Source organism: Parasteatoda tepidariorum, chromosome 9 (assembly GCF_043381705.1).
Source record: "Parasteatoda tepidariorum isolate YZ-2023 chromosome 9, CAS_Ptep_4.0, whole genome shotgun sequence".
NCBI classification, from domain to species: Eukaryota; Metazoa; Arthropoda; class Arachnida; order Araneae; family Theridiidae; genus Parasteatoda; species Parasteatoda tepidariorum.
Genome location: NC_092212.1, coordinates 44724281 through 44748582, shown reverse-complemented (window position 1 = coordinate 44748582; position 24302 = coordinate 44724281). Strand labels below are relative to the sequence as shown.

General features: G+C 26.5%; 2 protein-coding genes across 8 annotated transcripts in view; one reads left to right on the top strand and one right to left on the bottom strand.

The window, feature by feature from the left end:
* The window catches only part of LOC107441867 (adipocyte plasma membrane-associated protein), a 155046-nt gene that overhangs the window by 10258 nt on the left and 120486 nt on the right, over positions 1-24302 (bottom strand). The window contains exons 1-4 of one of the 4 annotated variants that reach the window (XM_043053411.2): positions 6379-6617; positions 5917-6019; positions 1999-2114; positions 1821-1910 (exon numbers count right to left, since the gene is read on the bottom strand). In XM_043053411.2, the coding sequence (XP_042909345.1) occupies positions 1821-1910; positions 1999-2114; positions 5917-6005 (295 nt within the window). In that variant the 5' untranslated portion in view covers positions 6006-6019; positions 6379-6617. Of the gene's footprint in view, positions 1-1820; positions 1911-1998; positions 2115-5916; positions 6020-6106; positions 6618-24302 lie in introns of those variants that run through there. The other 3 variants (XM_071185674.1, XM_071185673.1, XM_071185672.1) reach the window with 3 other exon arrangements.
* Positions 6731-22441, top strand: LOC107441832 (uncharacterized). Of its 4 annotated transcripts, XM_071185668.1 has the most exons (11): positions 6737-6817; positions 7773-7837; positions 10354-10410; positions 11359-11506; positions 12191-12242; positions 13695-14739; positions 15869-15952; positions 18623-18761; positions 20448-20534; positions 20625-20677; positions 22166-22441. In XM_071185668.1, exons 5-11 carry the CDS (start codon positions 12213-12215, stop codon positions 22270-22272), a joined length of 1545 nt encoding a protein of 514 aa, XP_071041769.1. In that variant the 5' UTR covers positions 6737-6817; positions 7773-7837; positions 10354-10410; positions 11359-11506; positions 12191-12212; the 3' UTR covers positions 22273-22441. The 4 variants fall into 4 exon arrangements, with proteins under 4 accessions (XP_015910718.2, XP_071041768.1, XP_071041769.1 ...); XM_071185667.1 differs by lacking the exon at positions 12191-12242 and having other exon boundaries at positions 6736-6817; XM_016055232.4 differs by lacking the exons at positions 7773-7837; positions 12191-12242 and having other exon boundaries at positions 6731-6817.

Sequence of the window (24302 nt, the reverse complement as noted above, 5' to 3'; positions counted from 1 at the left end):
GTTAAAGAGTTTTACGGCGACGCAACACGCAAATATGAAAAGCTATGTTTGATATTAAAATCGTGTGAATAAGAATCGAGATATTAGTAGATTCCAGGCTTGGGACCTCTAAAAGGCTTGTCAGAAGCAGTGTCGTTTGAACTACAAAAATCAGATCTATCTGGAGGGCGGGTAAAAAATTCGGAAAATCTTATCTGCTGCAAGTAAAAGGGGAGAAAATAGCTATAATAAGTAAAAATGAGAAAGGATTGCTAGCTATGTAGTTTGAATTTTCTCTTTCTCTTTGAAAATCAGTAAATTTTCTGAAAAAGCGGAATGCTTATAAAAAAAACTGAAATTTTTAGAAAAATCTGAATTTTTGATAAAAAAAACTGAAATTCAAGAGATAAAAGTGAAAAAAGCGGAAACCCGCTAAAAAGCGGAAAAATCTCATCCCTGTAAATAATTAAATAGATAACTAATCAAAAATTAAAAAGAACAATACTTAATCAGCAACAAATTGATTTTAATTTTACATATATGGAGAAAGTAAAATATAAAATCATTGATTACAATTTGATAGTTCACTAATGTTTGTAAAGCAACCAGTAAAGTGTCTTAGATATTCTGTAGATAAATTTTTTTTCAAGAAATTCACATCTGATTTTACTTTCAATATAAAATGGCAGATCATAGCAAAATTTAAGGATATTCTTTGCTATTTTCTTCTTCAGAATTGTTCCTTTGTTTGATAATTTTATCCTTAAAATCTTTTAATCAATATGTAAGAGCATGGGTCTGTCCAGACATTTGGTGAAAGGTTCGTTTTTCGTGAAATTGTTAAAAAATTACTCACTTTCTTCACACCAGGGTCCGCTTTTATGAATTTGTGTAAATAGGGTCCGGTTATTCAAGCAATAGGGTCCAAAACACTTTTTCAAGGAGTTTTTAAATTGTAAATAGATACAAGATTATGTTCGGCACTGAAAATTATAATAAAAAAAATTAAATTTTCAAAAATAAACAGGAATTGCTGCTTCTAAATTAGAGATGCAACATACAAATGTTTGGTATTTAGCCTATACTGCTGAAAGCAGAATATTCATTTCGGACGAATAATGGAAGAATCGTCTGTCGAAGACAAAACTTAATTCGTTTACATCCATCTTTTTTGTTTTCTGCCCTGGGAAGGGTTTATTCGATTAACAAAACAATAATGAAGATAAACAAATTTGTGAAGGGTCCGATTAAAAGAAAACTCATTTTGTGAATGGTTTGTTTTTAAGTTAAAATATTTTGTGAAGGGTCTGTTAGCGGATCCAAATTTCTTCTTAACAGACCCCTGGAGAGTATGAAGAGAGTAATTGTAAAATGAGTTAAATTCTTGGATTGCTTCCCTTCTCAGTTGTTAAGAGGTGATTGCAAATAATAGGAACTTGTAGAGATAAGTGAATTTAAGGAATTAAGCTAGGAACCAGGTTAACGAGTAGTGGTCAGAAGATTATTCTCAAACTGGGTAGAGGATAAGAAAAGAGTTTTGTTCCTGTATCCAAAGATGGGAGAGAGAAAGAAGAGTGTGCAGTTAGCTTTTGACACGATGTAAAGGAATGTTGTCATTTGTTGCACTGTAGTATTAAACATTCTTCCTTTTTAAAAACTTACAGACCTAAAAAATGCAACTCAATATGCGATATTTGAATACAAATATCTTAAGACAATTCCTGTAGATAAATATAAGAGTATTTTCAGGATGTTGAAGATCATTACAAAGGTTAAATTGCCAAAAAAAAATTTTTACACATAGAAAAAAAAACAAAAAAACAAATAGAATTTTAGCTCACCACAATCGCTTCCAATTCGAGTGACATCCGTAATTTTCTTGCCACTCACTTCCACAATCCTGCCATCACCAAGTCCAGTATAAATTTTATCTGAAGATACAAAATTTATTAAAATAAAAATACCCAAAAAAGAATAAGTAGAAGATAATTGTTATCACGATCTATCTTCAATACTTACTATTCAGAACAGCAAAACTTTCAGGCCAATGAAGAGCATTTTCGTGGAGACGTTCAGTTGCGTCTAAGAGTTCGTTAGGAGAAAGATGACCATCTAATTTTGCAGGTAAATTCAAACTACAATTTATAAACAAATCTCAATATTACATTTATTTATTTAAAAGCCATGAAGCAAACTACAAACACCTCATGTTTGAGAAATTTTGAATAATATTTCACACAAGCAAATTACATTCATAAAATAAAATTTCACATAAATTTAAATTAAATGTTTGTATTAACTTTTTTTAATTTCCCACTGATTAAAAAAAAAGGATAAAAGTCACCCAGTAAATGTTAAGATTTGACCTACCAAAATATAATAATATTAAATAACATAACTATTAACTTTATCAGGTTATATACTAAATTCAATTCGTCAGCATAACGAAAATAAAAAACAAAAGAGTGCAGAAAAAAATATCCTTTTGACAAATAAAAGAAAAAAATTATTTTTTTTCAAGTCACCTTACCCATTTTACATATATTTAAACACTAGAAAAACTACAATCAATATTTTTATTAAACTTTTAAGTGTTGCACATAATATCCAGACCCCAGTAATGACCAGATGGTTTTATATAATCAATACAAACCACTACCAATCCACAGCATAAATATATTAAATGAAAATTAGAAGGCATTGGCGTAGCGGTCACCCCCCCCCCCCNCCCCCCAATAATTTTCCTCAACTTTATAAAAATAGTAATCTTAAAAAAATTTTGTACTCCAAAATTCCCACAAGTCTAAAAAAAAAAAAATCTAAATTTCGATAGTTTATATAAGTTACGGAATAATCTTATCCTTTTTTATCCTATTATGATTATCCTTAATTTTGTGACGACTATCTTAACCAGTTACGAATTTTTTTAAAGCTGTTATTCCAACTCAATGACATAAAATTCAAGAACAATAAAATGATCCTTCAACGAAAGAAAATTTAAGCATTATTATTTTTTCAGATTATATTGTTTAGAGTATTTTAGTTTAGTTCAAGGATATAATTTTTTTTAGTTGTAATGATTATTTAGTAACACTTTATGTTACAAAAGTTTTTTGGTATCATTTTAATTTACTAGGAGGCTTTGCTCACCAACCTTGCTTGCCTCTTTCAATCATCTCCGCCTTTTATTATTTCGAAATGTCGATAATTTTAAGAAAAAGAAAATTTGTTTTCATAATATATAATAATTACAAATTTGAGTAAGAACATTTTGTTAATATGCTAATCACAACAAAACGAACAAGAAAAAAAATAATACTTAGGAATACAGAACATGTGCCACAATAAAAAGAAATAAGTGTAAAGTAATTTTACTAGTTAACTATATGCAACAATATCTAACAGAGGATGGACAAATATATGAAAATACTTCTATACTATCTTTTAGCTACAAATATTTGGGAAGGTTTGTGGCAATATTGTGTCTTTTTTATCAGTGCAAAATTTGCATTGAACATAAGTATCTACAGATTCAAATAAACCATATTAAAAATTAACGGAGTTTTTTTCTTAAATTTAGGTATTTCTATTAAATGACATTACACTTAAAAGTTTTTCAAATTTAAAAANAAAAAAAAAAAAAAAAAAAAAAAAAAAAAAAAAAAAAAATCAATTTTATTATCAGAACAAAATCTAAAATATTTCCATGAAGTTTTCTCAATTGGGTATATTAAATAAGTTGTTTTAAATATTTACACGACATGATATTGATGAATACTATCTACCTCACAATGTTATAGCTATTACTATTTAAGCTTACTTTGAAACATTGTTATAGATCGAACTAATATGATTGCAGTAAGATTTACAACCATACAAAGAATTACAACTGTAAATAACCTATTTAATATAAGATTGATTTCAGATGAAATATGATATTAATTTCAGNTTTATTTAAAAGATGTGAAGCAAACTACAAACACTTCATGTTTGAGAAATTTTGAATAATATTTCACACAAGCAAATCACATTTATAACATAAAATTTCACATAAATTTCAATTCAATGCTTGTATTAAATTTTTTTAGTTTCCCACTAATTAAAAAAAAATGATAAAAGTCGCCCAGTAAATGTTAAGATTTGACCTACCAAAATATAATAATATTAAATAACATAACTATTAACTTTATCAGGTTATAAACTAAATTCAATTTGGCAGCATAACCAAAATAAAAAACAAAAGAGTGCAGAAAAAAATATCCCTTTGACAAAAAAAAAAATGTTCAAGTCACCTTACCCATGTTACGTATATTTAAACACTAGAAAAACAACAACCAATCAATATTTTTATTAAACTTTTAACTGTTACACATAATATTCAGACCCCAGTAATGACCAGATGGTTTTATATAATCAATACAAACCATATAGGCAGGACTACCAATCCACAGCATAAATATATTAAATGAAAATAAGAAGGCATTGGCATAGCGTCACTAGGTCAATTACGTATATTAAATAAGTTGTTTTAAATACTTACATGACATGATATTGACGAATACTATCTACCTCACAATGTTATAGTTATTACTATTTACTCTTACTTTGAAACATTGTTATAGACTGGACAAATATGATTGAAATAAGATTTACAACCATACGGAGAAATGCAACTGTAGATAACCTATTTAACATAAGATTAATTTCAGATGAGATATGATATTAATTTCAGATGGAATAGCTACCACTAATGGTTTTCTTCTGAAAATCCATTGTTTTTATACCTACTATACCAGTTCTTAAATTTTTTATTTATTTATTAAAAATAATTTTTTTTTATTTATTGCAACATTTTTTTGATTCATTCAAACTTTGCTGCCCTTTCTAACAAAATATATTATCACACATTAACTCTGCAAATATTACAAAAGCATGCAATATTATACAAATAGCCTAGTTATTAAAAATGCAAACAAACTGCTTTGGAATCCATAGAAAACTAGAAACTAACACTACATCATGGCAAAAAATCTATAGAAATATTGAGAAAAATATGTTATACATCACAGTTTGAAAAATAAACAATGGATGATGTAAAATGTCCATAAGAAAATTGTTAAATGAATTTTAGTATACTGATCATAAGGATTAAAATTTATAAATACATATCAAGAAAGGAAACAATTTTGTTTTCATTTCCATTCACTGCTGACATGCAGAGTGTGCAAAATAAGAAGCAGACCATCCAAATAACTTTTAATCTAATGATTTTCACATTCTAGGACTTAGCAGTGAGGAGTGACCTCCAATATGCTAATTAATGGTGCAGAAGATATTTTAAGTTACAAAACCAGATCAGGAACTATTTCATTGATTTTACTAGCATTTTCTACATTACCATGTAAAATTATATTCCTTAAAATAATTTTAAAAAAATTATACCATAAATTGAAAATTTTTTCAACTAATATTAAATGAAATAATAGAAAATGACAAATATTTACTCAAAGTTTTTTTTCTTCCTAAAATTATCTTTGAATAAATAAATTTTATAATTGAGTGCAATAACTTTTCAATTTGCTTAAAGATTTTTCCAGGTATAGCAAAAAGTAAAACTAACATAAAGAAATCAAAATTTTGGAATAAAAAATCATCTGCACAAATTAATTAGCATATTTGAGGTTTCCCCTTCAACTCAATAAAAATTAGTCCTAGAACATAAAGATCCGATCATTAGATCAATAGTTGGTGGTCTGCTTTTCATTTTGAGCACTGTACATTATGATTGGATATAAATTGAACAATTAAAATCGCAAAATATTAAGTAAAGAATTAATATGGATACTTTAAACATAAATAACATGAAACAAATATTTGATAAATATTTATAGTAAATAATAACGCAGCTATTCCAGCACTGGTAAGCATATTACTTACCTATATTCTACCGGATCAACTTTTCGGAAATATGGTGACCTGTAGCAATAAAATCCTACTGCAAACAGAATTATTACAATGTTTCTCATGGTAGCGATTGATACTGAAATAAAGTTTGGAGATTAAACTTTATAACACACTATTAACAAAAAACTTTAATCAAATAATATACTGTAGCATAAATTGTTACAGTTTTGTATTAATTATTGCACAGTAAGTAACCAGGATGTTAAATAGAATTCTTGATAAAATTTCAAGGTCGATTAATTGATATCGCGCTTCTCAAATTGTAAAATTTAAGATAACCGATAGAGATGCAATTTTTTTCCTTGGTACAAAAATTTTTTAAAAGTAATGTAAGGTACTATTACAGAGGCAGTTACATTTAATTTCATAAAAGGTTTGAAAACAAGGAATCTAGCAGTTAATTAAAAATAATTATCACTTAATAGCGATACTTACGAACAGTGACTTGCAGGAAGAGCTGATTAAGAAGCAACAGGGGCTAAACAAAAAAAGCAACCGTCACGCGAAACGAAACAGACAATGTTTTAGTTTTTCATTTCACTTCTGCAAGTATAATGCCGGGAAATAAATTGCACCAATCAGCTTCATAATCATTTTCTTTTCAAGACGTTTTAAAGCCTTTGATTGGTGTAATGACTATCCAACACACTCTACGTACTTAAATCAGATGCAGTGGGAATATCTTCTAAATTTTTTTTTTTTAAATTTAAACGCATAATACCAATCTTTCAATGTAAAAAAATAAGTAGCAGGAAAAGTCTGTGGGATGTAGGGATCTGTGGATGTAGGGGATGTAAACAAAGATCCTCTTTGATTTAAACAAAGTACACTGCAATTTATCTTTTTTGTTTTGTACCATATTTCGATTTTAGCTGTGAGTTGGAATTCAACTTAAAATTTATTAATTTTAAAATGGATCATTAAATTTTCTTTTTTTCAAACCTTTGATGAGTTTGAAATTAATTTTACTTTTTGATCTGAAATTTGTTTGTTCAAGAATTTTATTGTTAAATACAATATGCATTCGCTAATTTTATTCATTCATTTGTTTTGATTTTCTATATGTACTCAGTTCATGCAGATTTTTTGGCATGATGTAACGTTAATAAAAATTTACTATTGGGTGCTCCTTATTTCTTGCGTTTTTTTACGCTAAGATTTGCGCAAAAAAGGTCTAGATATTTGTTATGTTTTCATACTAATCTTTTTTATACTCTCTGTTCAACAGTAAAATGGCCGTTAATGGAAGTTTGTCTTTTTAGGGGTTACCTCCATTCACTTCTAAATGTTATCCAAGGTACATGATTTTTCGCAAACGATTTTAATTTTAATCAGTGTCATTTTCTTGGTGCAGAAATGCCATTCGTGTTAGCGTCATGAAAACCGAATTCATGAATAAAATTTACCATCAATAAAAAGGATCTCTCATGAAATAAAACTTTATTTTTGATAGTTGGCACTTTCATTTGTTGAAATTAAAATGGAAAATCCATCAGCAATGTGCTAAAATAGAAGGAAATGACGCATGTAACATTAATCTAAGAGCTTATATTGGAGAATAAAAACTTCTATTAATTTTAAACTTTGTCATCTGTAACTGCAAGTGATTTCAATTTTTTTAAATAATTTGTTAGTTAAGTAATTTGTTTGTGAAATTTGGAAAATTTCGCTGACAAATGACTGTACTTTCACTGACTGTATGAACATTGATCAAATCATTGTAAATAACTTTGCTGTAAAATATTGTTATGCCATTTAAATAATTATCTAGTTTTTGAAGTCTGAGTTTTCTGTTCTTGTTTTCTAATATTTGTTATATTTCCTTCCAGGCTTTGAATATGGCGTCAGATTTTTATAAGAAAACAAAAGACTTATTTGAAGAATTTCAAAAGCGGTATTTTTTTGCAATTAGTAATTTTTAATATTTCAAATAATTTTTTTTCTCTAATTCAGTTTTCTTCTGTGTATGGAAATTTGTTCTGTTTACTAGAATTATCTTAAACTGCCTGTGCATAAATTTTCTAACCAGGTTTTAGTTTCTGATCTTTTAGTACCATGAAATAAATACTAAGTTTTTAAGAAAATCACGTCATTAATTGATAGTAATTACTTTTATTTGCTGTTTACAGAACCTGGTGTCTTAATGTGATTTTTATAAAACAACAATATAGCACTCCAAGCATTTAACCTCTGGCCAAGTTACATTTAAATTCTCCTAAAATTGATCAATTTAAACCAAATGTTTTTTCTATTTTTTTCAAGGAAAAAAAAAAAACAGGCATGCATTAAAAAAAATTTTTTTTTTAAGAAAATAATTTTTTCAATTATTTAAATTTCTATTATTTTTTTTCTATTATTTCTATTTTTTATTTATTATTCTATTATTTTTATAACTTTTAGTTTAAATGTAACCAAATGAAAAAAAAATAAAGCACATTTTTCTTTAAAAATATTTTAAATTCTGAGTTCAATAACTAATTTGAATAAGTGCCAATAAATATTATTAACATTAATACATAGTTTTTAAATGTTATGTTTCATTTCATTTCTGTAAATATTTATATAAAATAAATGAATTGATGTGATCAAATTTAAAGTTAAATCTTAACAATTGCTTAAAATAAAACATACCATCATCAACTTCTAGTTTTGATAGTTTTTCAAAATTAGTTAAATAATGTTGAGTTCAAAGAATGTTGAAGAAATAATATTGAGTTGAAAGATTTTTAAATATTTTTTTCTGTTATCAATGCAAACAAATTTTTACTGTATTTATGCATCATGTTTTTATTATGATTCTGTATGATTCTGTGATTATGTGTTTTCAAAATACAATGTTTATGTTTTTGCCTTTCCCGGCAATATGTTGATTATTATAATGTGTTTATTATTATATANTATATATATAATATATAATTTTACTTTTTTAACTCTTTTCACTATTCTATTATTTTCAAGAAATTTTTAAATTGCAAAATATATTATCTTAAATTTTTCATGTTGTCCTCAAAATTTATTTTGATTTAAATAAAGTTTAAAAAAAAATGTTCATTTTATACAGTAAATTAATATTAATGTTATGCACTGAAAACTGTTAAACTATGACAGTAAATATTGTTGAATTATGACATTTTTCATGCATTACTGACAAGCAAAGGGGAACTTACTCTGTTTCATGCATTACTAATGTAGCAATTTGGCATTAAATTTTTATTTGCATGTTAAGTGGAGCTTTAAAGTAAAGAATAAGCAAAATCAAATTTTTCAATTATTCTTTTTTAACTTATATGCTATAATTAATTTTTTTTTTTTGATTATTAATATTATTTTACTTCTTGTTTTCAAGAAAAGTAAAGAAAACCCGTTTTAAACTGAAAAAACCTAGTTTAAAACAAAAATCTTTCTCTTTTACTTTTTCTTCTTCTTTTTGTTCTTTCAATTCTGAATTTTCCTGCTTTCCACTACTTTCCCATTAAATAGCATAAATAAAACTATTATTATTATTTTTTTTTGACTACATGAAAGCCTGCAGACTACATGAAATTTGACTACATGACTACATGAAATTTGAAAGAAAGCTAAGATTGAAACTCAGAGAGTTAAGGTTAATAATTAAGAGTGAACTAAAATTGCCAAAGAGTTTAATTTAATTCTCAATTGCATTTCCTTGACCACAAAATGAACTGCCTATAGCCATGGAATAATGGAAATCCAAAGAAAAACATTAAGTCATAGTAATAAACCATGTTTTCTTTCCGTCCAAAATTGGTCATGTGACATGAGAACATTATCAGCCAATACTTAAGAGTTTCTCTTGATACACTTGAAATCTAAAATGTTTTTTTTTCAAGTACTTAACTATTTTACAACCTCCGCCATTCAATATCTGCTTAACCTTTAAATCTTTGATTTTGGATTCCGGAAAACAGTTTTCTGTCTTCAACTATTATAGAAGTCTTTTCAAGTTTACACTATGTTTCTGCACTTCAGAGGGAACTTTGAAAACTCAAGGAAAAATAACTTGTTAACTCTCAGAAGAAAAAATTATTCAAAAAAATGTTTTTGTTTACTTGAAGAAATTTAGATTTTCTAAGCATTTTTCCTTCTTTTTTTCCCTCTAACAAAAACAAATCTCTGTTACAGAATTATTTTAAATGTTATGTAGGATCACATTCTTTATCTTAATTGTTTAATTTTAATAAATCATTAGTTTTGTAACAAGCTCTTTTGTTTAAATTTTTCATGTAATTTTTCTGCTTTATATATTTATATAAAATTGCTGTTTAATAGTACTGTTTGTTTGGGTCTGATATTTCATGTTTCATTTATTCAATATTAATTTTGTATTGATTAAGCTATTGATATATATCAAAATATTTTAATTTTATTTTTTAATTTTTTTTTTAACAGAGAACTTCAGTATCTGAATGCTGAGATAGCAGCTAAAAGCCATTTTCAATATCTCAAGTAAATATTTATAGAGTTGAATTTTTTCAAAATTGGCATTTTATAATTTCTCAAGAACTTTTATAAAATCAGCTTGCCAAGTTTTTTTTAATGTTGTTAAACTTATATCGAGAAAGTTCAGATGATTTTGTTTTTCTAATAAAGTGAAGAAATTTTATAAAAATACAAAAAAAATCAAGGTGAAAGCTTATTTTGAGTTTTCAGTCCTTAAGAATCACTTAATTATTTTTCTTAAAAAGAAATGTGAATAAATTTTTTGAAGAAAATATCCCCTCACTTACATTAAATTACATATCTTTAGTGTTTGCTATTATCCATGTGCATTCTGCCTCATAATATGCTGTTTGGTTTCAGTATTATGAGGCTGTACATTCATAAAAAATGACTCTGGTTTGAAGTACAATTAAGTATTTTTAATGAAGTAAGTAAGTTAATGATAATCATTGTTTAAAATGAATTTTGTTAATACTAAAATAAACTATGAATAGTATTTAAATAAATATTGAAATAAAATAAAAATTGAATTTTAATCAATAAAGCAGTTTTTCAGAATTCCTTTCATTTAATTTATTATTCATAAAAATGTTTATAATTCATAAAAATGTTTTGCAAAATGAATATTCAAGTGTTTTCGCACTGTGTGTGTGGGGGGGGGGGAGGATTCTTAATTTTAAGTTGGTAAATTATTTAATATTTTTCGCTTCATGAAATAAAATAAATGATTTACACCTTTGGCAAATCTGTTGCTAAAAAAAATACAGAAACTAAATGCATATTTTTAGCTATTTGTTAGGTTTTCTGAAAAGTTATTTATCTTTATCTATTTGCTGAGATTTTTTGTGCATAGCTATTAAAACATAAATATAGTAAATTGCATTCTATTTATAGTAATTTTTATCATTATTGTGTAAAATTTTTTCTTGATTGTTATTTTCAAATTTTGCATAGTGAGCCTGCACAAAAGTATCTTGAAACACTTAATAAAAGAGAAAAGGAAAATGAAGAAGATTACTTTGGATTAATGCGCCAAATGGAGCAACTAGATCAGCATACTGAAAGTATAACAGCCAATCTACGAAAACTAGAATCATTGAGAGTAAGCATTGTTTTATTAATGCATTTTTATTATTTTTATCCAATGATTTGTTATAGTTAAGAAATTTTCTTTCAATTCTAATTCTGCAATGTATTTAAAACCTACTAGCTTTTTATATTTTGGTGCATTATACAAGACGTTTTGAAAAGAAACAATGATGTGATAAAAATGTTAGGGAAGTTCAAAGGTTGACTCTGGGATTGTGCTTTTCATATAAAACAACTATGTCACTCAAAAAAGTCAGACATGCACATTTCTGGAAATCGCATGCTCGCAATAAAAGAGTAAGAAAGGACGTTTGACTAATACTTCATAAACCTATTTCTTATAGATGATAACCTAACCAATAGCTATGTGCATTAAATTGCTTTAGTGTTATTTACTTATTGTTTTTTAAAGCGTTAATTAACATTTCAATATTGAGAGGAATTTGGATTTTAATATGGATTTATTAGAAAATATGCAGCTTTTAATAATCACCAGGCAAATATGTCTGACACAAATCCTCTACCCCTGGCTTTGACCTCAAAGCTGCAGTAAACATTCATGATTCTTTCTATATTAACTAGATTATGTGATTGTGTAATTAATTAATTATTATTCATTAAATCATATCTGGCTGAAAGTGTATATTGTTAGAAAGTTATTAGAGCATTGAAACCATAATTCATTTTTTCATTGCAGTCGCTTTTCTTGATATCTATTCATGATGCCCATGGCAGGAAGATTTCATTTTGTAAAGCAATCTAAGGAAGTTTTCTTCTTTCTTCCTTTGTATTCTTTACAAATAATCATTTATTCAGGCAGAAAAAGATTATGAAACATTTATTTGGATTTGAATATTTCAGATTTAAATCAGCCTATTAAAATTTTTTCTCTCTGGCAATCACAAGATGAGCTTTCCATGAGGTTGCTTTCAGTTATATTGGGAGCTCATTTCATAATTGCTTGGATGTACTAAATTTTTAAGCTCCCAAATACTTCTAAAATCAATAAGTCACTTATTTATAATGGTGGATAATTAAGATATACTTTCTTTTAAAAAATGTTTTTAATAAGAAAAGCAATATTAAAAAAAAGAAATAATAAAGTGTCTTTAATGAAGAAACAACGCAATGCTTTTTCTTAGAATCTTGTAGCTTAATTTTTTAGATTTCTTCTTAATTCTAATTGATTGAATCTTCAATTACTGCAGAGAACTGTAAATGGTGGAAATGGAGAATTTAGTCATTCAATTCAATCAATCAGTTTTCAATGCTTTGCACACAATATTGTAATGATTTTTTAGGGTCAAGCATGTTTATTTTTATTAACAAAGAAATTGTTTATTCATTTTATTGCATTTCTTTTATCTTATTTTCAAATAATTATATATTTGTTGATCTAGTTGAGTATTATTTCTAAACTAATATTTCAGTTATTTCTATATTATTAATTTGTTGCAGTCTTACTCCACATAATATTCAGAATGTTTTATCAATTTGTGTTATTTCTTAGGTTACTGTATTGTTCTTTGGTTTCAGTTTTTATTTACTTCAAAAATTTTTCAGTTTTTATTTACTTCAAAAATAATATCTCGGTGTTGTGCTCGACCCGGGCCTGACCTGGATACCCCATTTAAATCAGATCAAAGAGAGAGTGAACAATTTTAACAACCTCATCAGACGGGTGGCCAGGGCCACTTGGGGCCTCAAACCATCGATCTTAAAAATCATCTACCTCATGGCGACCGAAAGAATTATACTCTACGCCGCCAGTGTCTGGTATCGCAATAATACAAANGATTTATGTATTTTTAAGGTATCATTTGTGTATTTATCAACTCTCGTATGCCCTAAAATAGGGCGGGGCGAGATAAGAATAAACTTATTTACATCAAAAATGGTTTTTATGAAGTTTTTGATTGTTGAATTTTAATACAAATATGGCATATAAATCCAGCATCTATCTTACCTCATATGTGTCTTAATTTGAGAGTTTATGCTTCTGTGCATATTTTATTACACAATTCAATAAGAATTTTTAAAACAGATTTATTGGAAAATAACTAAATGTTTGTAAATGCTAATATATATACCTTGGTTATGAAGAGTATGAGATAAAATTCATTTGTTTTATATTTTAATCTTGAAAGTTAATTTTAAAATTATTATATTTATTTTTAAAATATTTTTTTTTTAACTTTCAGTTATCTATGAGTTCAAAAACTCCAATGTGGCCTTACTCAAGTAATACTTATGACAGATCTTTCAATGATTACACACTATCAAATACCTTAAAAACAGATTATACACCAAATGAAATTTTTTTAAATACAAAACAATCTGTATCATCAAAGCAAAGAGTTGTTGAACATGCTTTTACTCAAACTGATCTTATGTTTTGTGAAAATTGTCAATTCCCCTTGACTGTGTCATCTAATTTAAGACTCGATGAATCATTATCTCCAAATGAATCTTTGAATAGAGTTGTGCAATCTTTTCAAAGTCTGCCTATTGAAGGTGTTGAACGTGATGTTGTTTCTGATATGACTATACCACTTAATGATTTTATGCATAAGAATGAAAGAAATTTGAACTCAAATAAGGAGATAAATAAAGAAAAACCATCAGTGGTTATTCACAGTCTTCCTAAAATACCTGAAGAACCTCCAGTTCAAAAAGAAATTTTACACGATAAATACCAAACTATTTCTACTGATATCTCACTACCTGTACCACTAAATGCTAGGTCTCTTGAAAATAAAATCAACACTGCTGATGCAAATATTCCCACTGTAATTGAACATAAAGAAAATGTTGTTTATGAGAAAATTAATCAACAACTTATAACAGATATTCCTGTAGCAACTGATTACAAAGAAAATGTTGATCAGGGAATAAATAAACATCTTAAAACAGGCACCCCCACTACAACTGATTCCAAAGAAATTGTTCCTGATGTGATGTTGAATGAAACAGTTAATATTTTAAGCTCTGATGCTAAAGAAACCGATAAAAATTTGCATTCTAGTGTAGTATGGGAAGATTTTGCACTTTCTGAAAAAAACAAAGACTCTGATTTAGTTACAAGTATTGTGGTTAGTGATTTAAGTGCTCTTTCCGTGCCTCTAAATGTTTCTCAAATTGAATCTGAAGGAGAAATAACAACTTTAAAGAATAATCTAATCAAAAGTGACGTTTTAAAACAAGATATCTTAAGTGATAAAGGAAGTGAATCACCTATCATCGCAGGTTAGTTCTTAATCCATGGAATTTATTGTTATATAACATTTCAAAATAAGAACATATGTGCATGTATATTGTAGCTAAATTAAATTTTACCACTATTATTGTAATTTTAGAGAAGAGCATATTCTACTAGGTTTATCAGATCCTTATTGTTATTGACACATCATTTCTTTCTGTGTTTGAATTCATATTAATTAGAGCTTCTTAAGGGTTCCCCAGTGAGAACAGGGAAAACTTGGAATTTTTAGGGAATTTCATTTTAACTCTGAAAAGCAAGAAATAGTCAGGGAAAATTGCATTTTTTTTACAAAAAACCTGGAAAATTCCTTTATCATACCTGGAAAATAATCAGTCTTAGAATTGTCAGTAACAGTGATCAGTTATTTGAGATTCGAATTAAATAATTTTAACATCTACTACAATTATTTTATAAAAATTCTCTTTTTATTGAAACTTTTCCATGTTTCCATTCTCATTCTATTATATGTTTTTGCTCACAAAATGTAATATTTGGCATTATAAATAAAAAAAAATCTAAGTTTTCTGATGAAAAATTGCACCATATAGATAAAATATGGTATTGATTTTCATTGAACTTTACCTGATATACCTGGAAAAGTCAGGGATTTTTTTCTTCTGAAATTGAGTGAAAACCCTTTTCTTATATTTTTAATGTATATCTACTAACTTTATTAATACAAAGAAAATCTTTATTTATATGTATTATGTTTTAGTATTAACCTAAAATTAAATCTGTGCAGATGCCACGGGGAATGAAACCCTGAACTATTGTAGTAGGTGAAGGTTTGAATCATCACACTAATTTTTAACTAACAACCTTAGGGAAACCAGCTTTAGAAATCATATCAACAGCTATAAACTATAGGTACATTTACCTTCAAAAACTTGTCTTACTTTATGACTTCTGTTTAAAAAAAAAGTTTTACAAAAAACATTGCTGTTCATACAAATGACCATAAAATGTTTTTCTTTCTTTTTTTTAAAAAAATAATGCAGCTAAAACACTAATACTTTTATGAAAATAATCTTAGAAAAACAATAGGCATTTTATTAATATATTTTAATAGACATTTTTCAATAAAAATGTAAAATATGTTTTATTTTCATTCAGGGGCTCCATCACCTTCTCCTTATTCGGATACTGCATCAGCCCCGTCAGATTCAGATAGTTTTGATGAAAAAGAACGTTTAAAAGGTATCTTAAGCTTTTGAACTAATTATAAATTGTATTTGTTGATAATTGTCATAAGATAATTGTTTACAGATAAGTTTCATTCAAATTGTGTCACTAAATAGTTTTTTTTAGATATTATATTGCAATTCTTATTATGATTTATGAAAGTGTGAGTTCTTTTTTTCCAATTCTATTTAACAATTTAGTATGTTAGGAAGTCTATTATTAAAATATTTAAGTAATAGCTTTTTCAGTTGGAAGTTACTACTTTAGCTATGCTTAAGAACAATTACTTTTTAATGTTAATTTTTTTTATGTCCTAATGATTTTAAAGTTATTCTTTTGACAGGCAAATATTTTGTTGTCATGAAGCCGGTTAGGATGTCTATGGAATCTTGCATTTAAATTTAGTGATTGTTATGCAGGAGTAAATTTTCCAGAATATATAAAACTTACCATTTTGTGTCTTACTTTTGCTTTATCACTAAATTTTTTAGTTATAGCACTGTGTGCTGTTGAAAAGGTATATGTCTCAAGTGTGCAATATAGCAAAGGGTTACCACTTTCATTTTCTATATACTCTTTCTTTTAATATTATTTTTAATAATATTAAACAAGTTTTAAAGTTCGCTCCTACTAATTTTTAAAACTTTCTTAATTTTAATTTAGAAATCAATAGTACCAATACTGTTTAAGTTCAATTCACTGGCTTCATTCCAAAGATAAATATATTGTCCAAATCATATCATTCTAAGGATGTATTTTCCAAACTGTATTCATTGCCTAAATCATCTCTAACACTAAGAAATAATTTCTTTGGACTAAAAAATTTAAAGCATTGAGCTTATTTATTATTAAAATTTGTATCCGTAACATTTGAGGAAAATCAAATTAAGTTATGCCCCTTAAGATGAAGAAAATCTCTAGTCAAGAGCTTCAGGGAAAAAGACTATTAGATAAACAACACAATTACACAATTTCTTTTTATTAACTAGTATAGCCAACATCAAATTAAGTATAAGTTTTGGAAATCATTTGTTTCAAGCTATAATTGCTACAATTACACGTACAATCATTCTAAAAAATTTTAAAATGTTCAAAGATTTCTTTACATAAAATCGTAGATAAGATTGTGGGGACTGAACATACTGGATAAAATACTTTATAAAGTAAAGAAATTAAATGTATGAATAACATTATATAATAACACCATTGTAATGGTTATTGAAATTATTTACTCTTGTGATATAAATCAATAGAATAATTCACAAATTGTCTAAGATTTTTTTGCTGTAAATCCTAGATTGTGGGGATGAAACATATTGGATAAAATACTTTATAATGTAAAGAAATTAAATGTATGAATAACATTATATAATAACACCATTGTAATGGTTATGTAAATTGTTTACTTGTGATATGAATCAACTCAATAATTCACAAGCTGCCCAAACTTTTTTTACTGGAAATGCTAGATTGTGGGGAGGAAATGTATTGGATAAAAAACTAAATTATATAAAGAAATTAAATGGATGCATAGCATCATATAACACCACTGCAATGGTTATTTAAATTGTTCACTTGTGATATAAAATTATACTATAATTAAAGTTTTTATTAATTGAGATGGTGTAAACCAAGCTGTGTTAAGTAGTCAAGAAGTGAAAATATAAATTACAAATAAAAATATGTTAAAGTNTTTTTTTTTTTTTTTTTTTTTTTTTTTTTTTTTTTTTTTTTTTTTTTTTTTTGTATAATACTTTAAAACGTTCTTTATTTTTATAGTTTTGGACCACACAAAAAAACATGAAGCTTATTTTTTGTTCATTCATGTGAAATGTTTTTCACGGCCATCTTAAAACTCCTTAATGTACACTTAATAGTGTTGTTTGCATCATTTTAATGTTCATACAACTTAATTAAAATTATTAATGACCATGATGCATGTATTTCATGTCAAGTTAAATTTAAAAAAAAAAGAAAAACAGAAAATGTAATTTTTTTAAAATTTATCTTATTTATTATTTTTTATTATGCTTTATTTATTTATGCAAATAAAAAAAGAACTTTTTGAAATGTAAGACATTACAAAAATAATTAAAATAATAATTCCAGAATTTCGAGGAAGGAATTTTTATTTTTAAAATAATTTTTAAAATAACCTTTTTAGTTTTTCAGAGTTAATCAAAACATTTTTTAAACTTTTCTAACCAAACAACCTTTTTTTTTAAAAAACAAAAATAAATAAAAAAAACACAATTGCCATCAGCTGAGATAGGTTAGTAGATTGATCCCATTATGTGACACATTTGAAAGTAGAGTTAATCGATTTTGCTAAATAAATTATTTGAGTATATTTGTATTACAGGGTTGCAAATTCTGTAGAAAGGCGAAAAACTGGTATTAAAATGATTTCATTTTCAATTTTAGTTTGTTATCCACCACTAGTTATTTTTTCCAGTTAAAAAATAGTTCTGTATATATGTTGTTACTATAAAGAAGAACCGTGTTAGTCAGGGAGCAGATAGTTTACTTAAAAAAATAATAATATTTTAGATATAATGTAGCTTTATTACAAATTTTTTTCAGAGGAATTTATACCCTTGATATTAATTCAGCTATATACTTGCTAAATTGAGATTATGTAAATAAAAAAATGTAACTTAAAATGGAATTTTATTTCTTTATCAGAATCTGCTGCATACCAAGCTTTGTTAGGTAATGTGTCTGCTACTAAAAAAATTCAAAAGACCATTGCATATTCAGAAAGTGAATCTGAAGATGAAGTTGAAAAAGCTCTAGCAAATGCTGCAAGAAAAAGTAGTAGTGTGTAAGTATACTTGTGGTTTTATTTCATGCATGGGAAAAATTAAAATACTTAAAATTTAAGAGTGAAAATTTGAAAATAGTAATGACTTTTTCTTTTCTTTTTTAACTAGATAGCAAAATTGCCTTTATGCAAGGGAAAAGGAATCTATGAACACTTAACTTTAACTAGAAATATTAAGCAACTTCATTTTTTGAATTCTCAACAACAATAAATTTATTTCTTCTTTACAATTTCACCCACAAAATTCTATTTTTATTCTAAGACAGGAATTTCTGACATATTAAAATCAAACTTCTTTTAGGGCTTGTATTTTTAGCTTTTTGATTAATTTACGTTATTATATTTAATTGATGCAATATACTGACTCTTCTTACTACTGTATTAATAATAGAATTCGTTTTCTATTATTTCAAAAACCAATAATTAAAAATATACATTCATGAAAGAAACTTTATATCTTAATTTATCCTAACATAGTTGCTCATTAAAAAAATGTAGAAGACACACTTTGGTCAGAAAGATTATGTAGTAAAAAAATTGTTTATTGTATTGTATATTTTTATTCATTACAATATAGAATTATTAATACCAAGTATAAGTGTTAATATTAACAGTTATCTCTTCATTATTTCATCGAATTTTTATAGAATAAGGAAGGATTAACAATTTTAAATAACTTTCCTTTAATTTTCGTTATAAAGCATTTAAAATGTAAATTTTTTTATCACTGAGCATTAATAAATTTAATAACTGAAGTATAAACTATGCTAAAATAATATCTAAATTAGTTTTTTCAATTTTGAAAATTTTAATTCTGTTTTATTTGAATTGGGTTTAAAATTTTTATATTTATATGATGGTTAATTAACATTTTAAATTTTGCTCAAATTCCAGTTTTTTCTGGGACTAGATAATAAATAAAAGGCTAAGAAAAATTTTGATGCTAATACATTTAATTATATATGGGCAAACATTTATTTTTACTATTTTTGAGACTATTTATTTGTTGCTTTAAGTGTTTAATTACTTTTTACAGGTAAAATTGGTTTAGATTTACTTTTACCATTTACATTAATATTTTTTGTTTCCCATTCTTGAGACCATATTGCTATGAGAATTTAATTACTTAAAAAGTTAAATTTACTGACTTACTAGTAATATTTTATTTTTATTATTTTTGAGTCTATAATTTTGTTATATTTAGAATTCAAAATTTTTTTTTTGGTGTATTCAGTTTATATTTATTAGTACAATTTCATTAATATTTATGTTAACTATATTTGAGATTATATTTTTACTGCTTTAAAAGTTTAATTACTTTTTGCAGGTCAAGTCAGCTTAGAATTACTATTACCATTTCATTAATGTTTTATGCATATTATTTTCTAGACTATATATATGTTACTTTAAGACTTTAATTACTTTTTACAGGTTGAGTTGGCTTAAATTACTATTATCATTTCATAAATTTTTTATGGTTACTACTTTTGAAATTATATTTTTATTGCTTTAAGAGTTTAACTACTTTCTACAGGTCAAATCAACTTATATATATTTTTACTGTTTCGTTTAATGTTTTATGTATACTATTTTTGAGACTATCTACTTGTTGTTTTAAAAGTTTAATTACTTTGTACAGGTCATGTTGGTTTAGATTTATTATTAACGTTTTATATTTTTTTACAGACCAACAACTATTACTGTTCAGGAAGAAAAACCTGATGATTCACACAAGAATGATGCTTCCGAACCTAAAGCTAAAAGTGAACCAAGGTGAATTTTGATTAATTATTTTTATTTAAATTTTCATATTGACTAAAAATTGCTTTAAACCTCCACACTTATTTTCTCTTCATTTTGCAGGAAATCAATATCTTTAGGTAAATCCCAACAACTGTCAAAAAGTACAAGAAAAGGTAATAGTATATATAAGATATGCTTAATAAATTAATACAGAAATATAGGTGGGCTCATTTATAGCAAAGTTGTAGTGATGGAAGCAATTTGCTTATTACTTTTAAATCTAAGTCCTTGTTAATGTAGATTTTTCAAAGTTATTGAGACTAAAAACTATAATTTATTATAATGCTCTAGGAAATTCTTAAAGCCTTATTTTTTAATATTTTTCGGTTATACAGAAGGTGAGTTCAAACTTTTGTTCAAAATTTTCTGTTTTTCAATACTTACTGGTGTTTTATGGTATATATTATCAGTGATGCCTCTTTTCTTCCAAAACATTATTTTTTTTCTGCCTACTCCATGCATATTGATTTCGAACATAATTTCAGTGTTTCCGATTTTTCTCCTCAAACTTTAGCAATTAAACCGGGATAATTTAACATTATCGGTATAGGCAAATTTCACGGATCGTGCAGAAAATGACACGTAGGAAGCGGTATAACATATGAAACGACTCAAATGTCAAACAACTCAAAAAGGGAGTTTACCTGTATATTTTTAATGAAATAAAATGAAACTAAGCAAATAATCAAATAATATAACCATTTATGAATAAAAAATGGATATTTTTTAATAAATTAAACCATTTTTGACTGTTTTGATTATGATTTTATCAAATATGCTTGCAATTTTAGTGTATAAAATTATTTAAGAGAAGAAATTCTGCTAGTACAAAGTTAAGAAGGTGTCTGATCTTTAAGTTTAGTGTATCTGTGTGTGTGTGCGTGCCTCATTGAAGCAGTGGATATTATTTCTTGATCCAAATGACTTTTTCTGATCAGTTCCCTAAAATTTATGAACACAAAATCATTAGATACTTGTTAATATTTTGCATTTTTTTTCATTTTGTTGAAGGGACTGTTCAAATATTATGCAAGCAACTAACAGGGGGAGGTGTTTCTGATTTGCTTATTTTTGCTGACAAGAGGAAGAAAGGGTATGAGCAATGTTCTTTTAAGACATTAAAATCCCTATATTTTTATTTTTTTTAAAAAGGAAACCGAAAGTATAAAAAATTAAAAATGTTACTTCTGAAAAAATTTCTTCAAAGAATTTCGGTGGTCACGAGTTTTGACCCCAGTAGAAAATCATAAATTCCTAAAGAATAATTTACTCACAATTTTATAAAATGACTTAAAATGTTAAATTTGTTTTATGTGAAGTTACATCTTTTATTTGAGTTAAATATGAAAATTCTTAGAATTAGATTACTACATTAAAGGTCAAAGTAAAGGTAAAAATCGGGAGAGCGGGGCTGTTGCAATTTTCTCACATATGCATGGAAGGTAATTTATGAATTTATATATATATATATATATATTTTTTTTTGTCAGGAGGGGAGTGGGAATCTAAAATTGTCTATATTATGCTTATGTTATAGAACAGCCCTTTATCTGAAAAAATTCTGAATATTCCTAACTTAAAGTTATGTTTTTGTTTTAAAGTTTTAGGTCTGGATACTTCATCAGGTTCAGAAGGTGAAATTCGTATCCCAGAAAAAACTAGTCAAAAAACTGTAGAAGATAGTGATGATGAGTTTTTTTATGATTAAGAAAAAATAATAAAGTTGTTGCAAATTATTTCATATTTTATATCATGTTAGTATTAAAAGCTCTACACTCTTATGTTTCAAGTAACATCCAACATTATATTTAAACTTTTTTATTATTGCACTTTCTGTATATAGCAATAGTCAGAAATAAAATAAATATATATTTCTATTTGTGAGTTTTTCTTTACATATTTTTTTTACTAAGAACTAAAATAATTTACTAATTTTACTTCTAAGCAAAGTTTTAAGAAATCATATCTTAAATGTCTTGTTATCAGTTTACCGGTATGTTGTTAAAAGAATATAGCTTTATTTTTTTTTCATTCTTATTTAACCCTTTGATATGCCCAAATATGCACCTGTTCTTTGTGTCAGTTGAACAAGACTGACTAATGTTTATTTCATAAAATATTTCAATTGTTATTTTTTGACAAAAGAAAATGCTAAATAATACAACCTTATGTAGCTTTTTTTGAAAAAAAGATTATAAGTAGTAGAAATTAAATTAATTTCCTTTTTAATGCAAATCTTTTCACTGTCACTACATAAGGGAAAATCTTATATAGATATTTGCTGAAAAACATTAAAGTATGACGTTTTGTCTTATCTTTCTCCATATCAACATTTTCGTTCATTTAGGCTCTCTGTTCTATGCAATTCTTAATCCTTATGATGTGCCGTTTTCCCCCTAGAAATTTGCCATAACATTTATGGAACGCCCTGTTCCATGAATGTGAAAAATGACACCATCATTTTTTATGTATAGTTAGGAACTATAAATCTCATTCCTTAAACTTAAGACAAATTGTCTTACCCACCATGTCACATCAAAAATTCAAAAAATGTAGACACAAGATGTCCTATAAATATTAGTACAGACATAAAAGGGAAGTAGGGCGTTCATGAAGAATCACGTTACAACCTATGACTAGAAATGGCATCATACGCTGCTAAAGGTGCGTTCCTATTATGAATGGTTTCTATGTGTGCTTTTCAAGAGATTATTCTTAATTTTATGCTTTCTTATAATTATTGTCGAAAATTGCATTCTTAGGGGTTCAATATTGCTCAATAAGTTTTAAATTTGTTAAAATATCGCCAATTTAGATCAAAATATTTTAATTGTTAACGCACATTTGTCCGCATAATAAAAATTCTTCATTTCACAGTCAATCATTTGTAGCCCAATGACGGAAATTCTTCATTTCATAGTCAATTACCAGTTGCCAAATAGCGAAAATTCGCCATTTCTCAGTCAATCACCAGTAACCAAATAGCGGAAGTTCTTCATTTCATAGTCAATCACCAGTAGCCAAGTAGTGAAATTTCGCCATTTCTCAGTCAATCACCAGTAGCCAAATGACGGTGATTCGTCATTTCACAGTCAATCACCAGTAACCAAATAGTGGAAGTTCTTCATTTCACAGTCAATCACCAGCGAAATTTTGCCATTTCTCAGTCAATCACCAGTAGCCAAATAGCGAAAATTCGCCATTTTTCAGTCAATCTGCAATTTGTATATTGCAGTAAATAATTTATTATCAAAAAATGTCGTCCTTTGGTCTATGACGGTATAAATAATAGTGCTGTGTGAATATGTCTTAATTCATTCTGGTAAACATAAATAACTTGGTTCTCAAAAATAAATCTTAAAAAAGAAGAAATTGCAATGAAATTTTCTTTTTGAATAAGCTACGTCCCTATTGGGCTAAGAGCTTAGCTCCCAATTACCTGAAACCCTTCCGGTTTTGGAATCCCATTTTATGAAAGAAAAAGTGCTATCGATGAAGTGGTTGTTTCTTTTTGTTCTATTCCAAATAAAAAAATTAACAATAGATTTATGTACCTCTTATAGAGTAAATTTTTTTCTCCAAGTTCTAATGGGGCAGAATCTATATTAGTTAACCACTCATTCCACATTTGGCAGCTATTTTTTTGATCAGCACGTGTGATGATGCATGGTGGTGTAACAATGGCCAAGGTTTTGGAATTTTTTGGTCTAAGCACCCACACATTCGTTTCCTTTGATG